Genomic DNA, 9,332 nt, shown 5'->3' with positions numbered 1-9,332 from the left:
CATGGAGAAAAATACAAGTTTTATTTCTTACTTCTTTTCTTGAAAATTTTCTTTAGGAAAAACGGGTTCCTAGAAATATTGAGGTAACAACTAACACGTGCATACTTATTAAATTTATAAAATCAACTATTTTAGAAACTTAGATATAACATTTTTACAGGATAAGACCATATCGGAATTAGTTCGCGGTCGAAACCATTCATCGGGCGTAATAACTTATGTGCAATCTTATACCAAATCGTAATATCCCAACTATTCCAGTTATATATGTGTGTTTATTCTTTTATACACGGCTTGTAGCATGCTTGAATACAAGAATCACAACCTCGAGTTATCCGGGCAAAACTTAACCTCGAAAACTGGAACCTGGTTCTTGGTGACCGTCAACAAATACCACCAACCCAGAAAAGATGAGACAGTTTCGCGTTGCATATATAGCAACAAACTCTAGAGAAATGAAAATTTTGCACCATCACATATATGTTGAGGTTATCAAGCCAGCAGTTTCACGAGACTCCGGAACAGAGAGAAGCAACTTCTTTCAAGCTTCTTCTTATTGCTTATTATTCTTTCTTTCTGTCTTGATAGCCTCGTATGACACCATAACTTCCTTGAATTTTGCTTCAGCAAACTCTGGATGAAACACACGTCGAGCAGATAAGAGCAACTAAGCAATCAGATGAAAGAAAGTTCAAAATAAAATATGCAGTCGGTAGTGAATTCAACACCTTTTTTATCCTGATTCTGATCAGGGTGAAATTCTTTTGCCTTAACTCTGAATGCTGACTGTTAACAATGTGGAAGATATGAAAGATGATCAAAATTAAACTAGCAAAGAAAACACGAAGAACTAAAGGGGTCCCATCTCACAAGTCACAACACAATTGTCACACAGTGGCAATATGGTTGCAGTTCAAGATCCGAGTGGATTACAGGTATTATATCATAAACAGATACATGGAGTAGCATCTACCAAGATTGTTTCAGCACAACAATAGAAATTTAAGATTTGAGGCAATGTTTCTTTGGTAGAATTTCACAACAAAAAATTGTAGAACCATTTGGATGTTTATCTACTATATTTGGCTCATATAATTGTGACAAACTAAAAGGGTAGCAAAAGGCCCACACATGACACTCTCATAGTTGATTTGTTTTACAAAGCCAAAGGATACTAGCAGGCTCACTATCAAGAACGTTTACTCCAGAAGAATCAAGAAGGCCCATGAAGGAAATAAGAAATAAAATCTGAGAGAGAGGGAGTTGGTTAGAATGTAAAGACTAGCCTGGAGCTAGGGATAGTGGAGGAATATTGTACAGAGGCAACTCCAGGATCAATTTCATTCAATAAAATATCAGTCCATTTCATCTCATTACTTGCTTTGTTTCCTGTTATATTGGATCATTATTTTGATTCATCTCAAGCAATGTTCTAAAAAGCATTGGGCAGTAGGCGGGCGATCACCTACCGCCTAGCGCCTAGGCGGGGCCTAGGCGGTTTTTTTTCTTTTTAGGCTAAATATCTGATTATTCTAGTCCGGTTCATCTTAATACTTCTCCAATAATTCGTCGTTATCAAATTCATCTGCCTAAGAGATGTTTTTTTTTAGTCTAAATATCTAATTATTCTTGTTCATCTTCACATTTCTCCAATAATTCCTCTTTATCGAATTCAAACTTGAAATACATGACATATTTCTCGTCTTCATCCGCTACAAATTGATGGGCAAATATGTCAAATAATCTTTTTTAAAAAGAGTAAAATAAAATTTTTATATATATGTTAATCTAGGCGGATTTTGAGGCGTCTAAGCGGCGATTGGGCGGTCTAAACGGTCAATTAATGTAATAACTCCCAGAAGCTTCAACTGTTTAAAAATCGGGACGGTGGGCAACCGCCTAACGCCTAGGCGCTGCCTAGGCGGTTCTAGGCGCCGCCTTTTAGAACACAGATCTCAAGAAACATAACAATTTGGAGATATCTGGATAATTTGAGAATCTTCCCCAACTTCTTTTGTTTATGACATCCCTTCATTTCGTTTACCCTACCCAGACAAAACAACTCAAAACAAATTCCTGTTCAAATTGAAATTGAAAATACCTTTATTTCTTCATCTGTATAGGGTGTTGTCCTACGCCTGCACAGGTGGTAGGTAAAGTAATCACTCTTCAAAAGCGACCGTGATTAATAATAGTATGAAAGTATTTGGTTCGGGCTACCAAAGCAAAATACACTCAATGGAGAAAGAACCAACAAATCTAATGTTAATGTATCATTGTTGACGAATATGTGCACAACATATAAAGGCCATCCATGAACAATTGTCTAATTTTTCAGGAAAGTAAACGGCCTGACATCAATGCATATTCCTCTACTACTGGCATTTATCGGTTGATAAGACTTATAGAGCGAGACGATAACACATGTTATAACCTATAAGTGATCCAATTGTCCCTTGTCAGGTAACCTTGTTTTAGATTCGATAACCTTTTAGTGCACAACATTAAATAGCATAAAATCACAAAAAACTACAGTTTGTCCTAAAATAATGCGATCAGAAACCTCTCTTCTGACTTGTAATACAAGTAAATAACATGGCTACTTTGACCAGAAAAAGTCTTAAACATGGTAATTAGGACATCCATTTGTCAGGGTTGAAACTAACAATGCCTTGTTTAATGCAATTTTAACTTCTGTTGACAATTTAGAAATAAATCACTATCAATACCATTATTATATCAGCGGTACCATCCATGCAAGAATATTGGCAGAGCGAAGTCATTTAGAAAAACACCACTGAAATTGATAAGCACTAAAATGTCAACAACGCACACACACATACTCTGCTATACTAAGTAAAAATAAGAGTAATACTACAGACAATGGATTTTATAAAACTACGGTATAATTATTTCAGTGAAAGTAAAAATATAAAAATTCTATATGAAATTGATTTGAAAAAGCTGTTTTCTGATATCTCAAAAAGATTACCTGTCAAGGCCAAGTACCGAATAGTGATGTGATAATGGAGCCCTTCCCGTGGCTCGAGGAGTCTCCTTGAAATTACTACCATGACCTCTGAACGATGTGTCTGTATTCCAGTACCAATCATTTCTCTGAGAGTGTTGATGATATGCACCTTGGCCATTTTCTTGCCAGTTCTGGTAACTATTCTTGAATTTATTTCTCTCTCTGTTAAATACACTTTGCATGCGCCGAATTCTCTCCTAAAAGAAGCACAAGAGTTGATAAACAAGAAAATAAACAAATTTGAATTACATAAAATTTTCAGCAGAAATGCACACGCAGAAGCACACTGAGATTTCAGAAAGCTTTTCCTTTGAACAACATATTAGTTTACTTCTTTGACTTCAGGAGAAACTCGCTTAATTCTTCGATAAGAGAACAAATTATAATCCTATTTTCGGATTTTACTTGTTAAAAGAAGAATTGAAACCAGAATAATAGAATTGAAAATCTGAGAGCCAAATCTAGATTGATAAGAACAAGACTAGTCCAGAACTATAAAAATATGAGCCAATCTTTTATCAGCTTGAAACTGTAACATTATTTCAATATAATTTTGGAAGGCTCTGGTGTACAATGTAAATCAGCATTGCGCTTGATTTTGGGCTAAAGATTCTTATAAATTAGAAGAGAACTTCATGTCTATCTGTGAATATTCAGAAAACAAATAAGCACACTCCAAACTACAAATTAAAGAATATTCAAGATAGAAATATGAGGAGCACTCCTGAAGCTGATCGCATTCTTGCAGCTTCAGCGGCACCAGTTTCTCTGCCACCTATTTTTCATATTTAAAAATATGACCGAATAGCTGCATTAAAGATGATAATATCTGGCAGCTTCAACTGCACCACTTTCTTGGCTACCTATTTTTAAATTTAAAATATGAACAAGTAGCTGCATAATATCTTGTGGGATGGGAATACTCCAGTATACTAAACTTTTGTAGTAGTAACTGCAGGTGACAGTGACAGTAGACATACAAGTTAATATCTTTCTTACGAAAAACAAAATCAGCCAGAACAAACACCTCACCACTCTCTCAAGTTCTTCTTCATATTCTTCTTGCATGCGACGATTATATCTTTTCCATGCCTCCTCCTGAAAAGAACTTCGAAAAGAGCGGTGATCTCTCCATGCTGATTGAGATCTGCTCAACTTTTTTTTGCAGTTCAATGACATTCAAGGTTAGCAAATGGAAATAAAGCAAGTTAGATGCAAATGTCATAACATATAAGATCTAGCCTTGCAGATGATAGTATATTGCTTACATCTAAATTGTGTGGTGACAAACTGATGAAGCAAATGATTACCTGGGAGTATACCCAATCCGCTGTTCTTCGCAATTGCGTTACCTGTGACATCAATGACAAATTACAACATTCCAAAGCAGCACATTACTACATGGAAGTATTTTATAAATACCAATGACAACCACTCGCCACCACATACACCTTTCAACAACAAGCATAGCTTCTTTACCTAGATAATTTTACAGTTACTACACAAATAAATGTTGGAACGCTTTCATTCCTTTTTTCATGAATTTTCATGAGCATTACACTTCTGTTTTCACTCATGGTGCGTCTTTCTGTGCATGAATATTTGAAACATATTTTAAATTGCTCCTTTAGCCATGTATTAATCGGTTTCTTGTCACCTCTCTCTTTTGTTTTATGGTTTTGAGAGAAAAATAACATAAAAAAATATTTTCGGGTTTGGGAACATTTAAGTCCCTCTTTCATTCTTGGTTTTCAAAAGACTTTTCCCCTCCCCCGGCCCCACATAAATCTAGATTGTTATGTGCTATAAAATTTCACAAGTAGATGTGGCACTTTCTCAATCTCCCTGTTTCACCCTCTTGCACAAATACTTCATCATGATGGCCACAAGGAGACGCACTTACAGTACATAGATCCAGTCTTAGTTTACAGAAGAAAAAAGATCAATACAACCATGTCTCATAAGGCTGATGTGCTAAAATGACAGAAAAATATAACAAATATAAGAAAGAATGGGGTACGCTCCAAAGTGAGAAGCACACCTTGAAAATCCTAGTACGAGTAGACGAGAAATGTATCTTTTGTGCTGATATATCAAAGAGAGCTTTCTTTCCTTGCAGAACACCAAGTGAGCAAAGTATAGGACAAATTGAAAAACGCTTTCTAAGAAATGGCTTCTTACATCAAAATTTCAAAGGCGTGCGTACGGTAAAAAAAAAAAAGGACTTTCAAGATCAGAATGTCAGTCAGTAGAATAAAGTTGCTTCATTTGTGTATCTTCTAGAATATTTCCAATGAAAGTATTAAGTGGCTTGCAAAAGGAACGCAGATGTTCATATGTCACATCCTTTCACCATCTTCTATATCATAGTTATCAGAAGTGTAAGGCGCATAAATGCATGGAGATGGAGGTCTAGTAGTGCCTAGGCACGAGGCGAACAAATGCATGGTGCGTTAGAAAATCTAAATACTTGAATAGAATTTCATTACATAATTCAAAGTGTATTCTATCAGTTATTTAAAAATAACTGAGCAAATAGACATCATTCAATTCAACAAAAAACTTCAAAACTTGGGCTTCATCTCTTCAAGAAAACCAGATTAAAGGTTTCAAAGCTTTTCCTTTTCCGAAAGCTCGTATTTTTCAGTCTTAAGAAATGAACTTTCAGTTCTCTGGCCAAGATAGAAGCCTCACAAGTCACAGCCTACTATTACTAAAGAAAATACAAATTTTTACCACATTCTAGAACTTCCGCCTTTTGCCCTTGTTCATTCTTATTTAAAAGGGCAATTTCACAAAGCTTAAACAGACGAAATGACAATCACACGTATCCTCAAAGAAATCCTTAAACCCTATCTGTAGATTTACGACACTTGGAAAATTCCGCATCAACTTCTCAACTAAAGACAAGGAATTCACAACCCAAAAGAATAATTGTACCATTCGCAGCTATAATGCAGAAACTGACACGAACTTTAATAAAACGCGGTAAACTTACGGCGAAGGTGGTGGCAGTAGCTCCTATTAACCCAAAAATAAGAATCCCCCATAGCTTCATGTCCTCCTCTTTTTCACTATGACCTCCACTACGATGCGGCCATGGATTATCACTCTTCCGTTCACCGGATTCCTCGTTGCTCATCCTTCTAATTGAGTATTGGTCCAGGAACAATCAAATTGGAACAATCAAATTGGGGCAATTTGATCGATTGAAAATAAATATTTCAGGTTCAAATTATCCGCGGAGTGGAATTTCGAATTGAATTTCTTCGGAGTTGAATTGGGAATCAGGTTTTGGCCTTTTGGGTCCTCACCCGAAGAATTGTTGATACAAACCGGGTCTTGATTTTAATTTAATACATATCACAAAAAGATTATAGTCCATTATTTATAAAGCTTTTGGTTTGATGAAATTGATAATTTGGTGGATAATTTAAATAATAAATTTAAAAGTGTGTTGTTTGATATGAATGATAAAAATAAACAGATATTATGTATACTTGTTTGTTAGTTTGGATAAACTCTTGGATAGATATTATTCAATAATCGCTTACTAAAATGCTCTCGACTAACGTTTACACCTTTCTACCACAAATATATGTGGGATCATCTCGGAACAACCACTTGGTTCACAAACATTGTTCCTCATCTTTTGAGTCATTCTCGTTCATCCCAGATCAACAAATACGATCTTCCCAAGGTATTTCAAACGGTAAACGACATTTCTCTATATTGGCTGGATAATATAGATTTTATTATCGAATTTGATGCAATCTGAAAATAATCTTCTCACGATGTTTAGAATATTTTCACTTTTACGAGATACCGAACTATACAGATGTAATCTTGAGAGCTGAAGATCGTAAAAAAAAAAAAGAAGAAGAAGAAGAATACTGGTTGGGCGAAGAAATGAAGTTACCTTCGAAGCGAGAAAAATTGGAAGAGAATAACAAGCGGCTGTTGTGTGAAAAAACGCTAGGAAAAAGGGTAGAAAAGTCCAACAATCCTAATCCGAGACATTGTATACATTTGGGCTTAATAGTACCACCTCTAAGGCCCAGACAGTAGTACCGTGTTTATCATTATGAACAGTTACTTGTACAAAGCACTTGGTATAAGCAAATTCCACCAAAAATATTGTTACGCCTTAAACGCATACAAATCTCGTGTAATGAGATTAATGTTTTTAATGCATTAACAATTCTCATAATTAAATTGTTTTGATGATTACAAAACTCGGTTAATCGTTACTAACAGTTTAAAGTGAGAAATTTGCAGGTAATAATATTTTTGAGTATAGCCAATATTGGAAGCAAGAACCGATAATCAAAAATTGGGAATAAAAATTCAAAAGTTAGTATCTGTCCAGGTTCGGACGACCCGAAGACAACTTCGGATGCTCCGAAGTATTTCCAGAATTTAATAAAGATCGGAGGACAAGTTCGGAGACTACTTCGGACGATCCAAAGTGAGTTCGGACGACCCGAAGATTTTCCAGGAATTAAATAAAGATCGGAGGCACTCTCGGAGGATACGAAATTACTAATTCGGACGACCCGAAGACAGGTTCGGACGACCCGAACTCCTTTACGGCCATGAAGATTTTGTCGGAAGAAAATTTGCCGGAATGAATTTAATGCCGCCGTTCGGACGACCCGAAGATGACTTCGGATCACCCGAACAGTTCACCAGCCGTAAGAATTTGAATTTCAATCAGACAAGGTTCGAACGACCCGAAGTCCCGTTCGAATGACCCGAACCCGTTCGGATTGGCACCTATAAATACATGGCATTTGAAGCCTTCTCAACTCACCAATTCACTCTCAACTCTCTTTGCAAGCAAGTTCCTCTCCTACAAGAGTTAAAAGAAATATTTGTGAGATATATATTCAAAATCGAGGGTTGTTTGTATAAGTTCATTCGTGAGTTGGTTGCTCGGTTATTGTAAACACTTGTGTGTGAAGCCAAGTGTATTTACGAGTGTTGTGGCTATCCTTGGAGCCCTTAAGGCCAAGTGTTGAGTTGTATCGGCGCGGTGATCGTGTCAAATTGTAAGGTTATCCTTGGAGCCATCAAAGCTAAGTCGTTCGAAGTGCTAGTGGGTCCTTGGTTAATCGATCTTAACCAAGAAGGGGAGACGTAGACGATTTATCGTCGAACTTCCATAAACATCTCTTATCCCTTTTACTACTTTATTTACATTACGCATTTATTTACCGCACTTATTATTAATTGATTTAAGTCTTCCGCTTGCGTATTTGCATAATCGCTTTAAATTGCTAAAGTTGCCAATAAAACCTAAATTCTCCCCCCCCCCCCCCCCAATTAGGTTCTAACAAGTGGTATCAGAGCCACCTTTTTCAAAATATTTTCAAAAAGGTTCTTATGGTAAATCTAGCGAGCGACTATGCTCAAGGGCAATCAACAAATCGTCCTCCTCTTTTCAATGGCATAAACTACGGATATTGGAAAAACCGAATGTACCTATATATCCAATCCGTTGACTATGACTTTTGGAAGGTTACTGTGAAAGGTCCCTACATACCTACTAAAGAGGTTGAGGGTGTCAAAATTCCTAAGGGAATGGACGACTTTTCTAAGGAGGACATGAAACTTATATCTCAAAATGCTAAAGCCATGAATATTCTTCATTGTTCCTTATATATGAATGAGTACAATCGGATCTCAATATGCTCATCCGCTAAAGAGATATGGGACAAGTTGGAGATATGTCATGAAGGGACTAATCAAGTCAAAGAAACGAAGATCGATCTACTCCAACTCAAATACGAAACATTCGAGATGGAATCAAATGAAGATGTAGATACTATGTTCCGAAGGCTTACTCAAATTATCAATGAGCTAGCCCAACTCGGGGAATAATATCCAACCAAACAAGTGTGGAGGAGAGCTCTACGCGCCTTACCCAAGGAGTGGGATGCCAAGAGGACGGCTATCATAGAATCCAACAAAGGCGACATCGATTCCTATGACCTTGATCAACTTCATGGGACTCTAAAAACCCATGAGTTGGAACTGTCAACAAGGAAGAAAATAAAGAAAGAAGATATCAAGGCAAAGGGGATTGCTCTATCTAGCCAATCCAAAGAAGATGAAGATGATGATATGGCACTCTTTGCAAGAAAATTCAAAAGATTTATGCGAGGAAACAACTTCAAAAAGAAGACGGACAAAGAAGTTACCTGCTACAACTGTCAACAACAAGACCACTATGCAAATGAGTGTCTTCTCAAGAAGAAAGTTGACAAGGGAAAGAAGAAAGCACTCATAGCCACTTGGA

At 36.6% G+C, this 9,332-nt stretch overlaps 1 protein-coding gene across 3 annotated transcripts; it reads right to left on the bottom strand.

The window, feature by feature from the left end:
• Nucleotides 1-204: 204 nt before the first annotated feature.
• LOC140889685 (uncharacterized) lies at nt 205-6,370 on the bottom strand. Of its 3 annotated transcripts, none has more exons than XM_073297409.1 (8): nt 6,030-6,370; nt 5,073-5,138; nt 4,342-4,383; nt 4,064-4,186; nt 2,993-3,228; nt 2,102-2,138; nt 729-786; nt 205-633 (listed from the first exon to the last, which is right to left on the bottom strand). In XM_073297409.1, exons 1-8 carry the CDS (start codon nt 6,171-6,173, stop codon nt 554-556), a joined length of 786 nt encoding a protein of 261 aa, XP_073153510.1. In that variant the 5' UTR covers nt 6,174-6,370; the 3' UTR covers nt 205-553. The 3 variants fall into 3 exon arrangements, 2 of the variants coding, with proteins under 2 accessions (XP_073153510.1, XP_073153515.1); XR_012152152.1 differs by having other exon boundaries at nt 554-633; nt 4,059-4,186; XM_073297414.1 differs by lacking the exon at nt 5,073-5,138.
• Between the last annotated feature and the right edge of the window lie 2,962 nt (nt 6,371-9,332).

This window comes from Henckelia pumila, chromosome 1 (assembly GCF_033568475.1).
Source record: "Henckelia pumila isolate YLH828 chromosome 1, ASM3356847v2, whole genome shotgun sequence".
In the NCBI taxonomy this organism is placed as follows: Eukaryota; Viridiplantae; Streptophyta; class Magnoliopsida; order Lamiales; family Gesneriaceae; genus Henckelia; species Henckelia pumila.
Note: the sequence above shows the minus strand (reverse complement) of the source record. Positions and strands in the feature narration are given on the sequence as shown.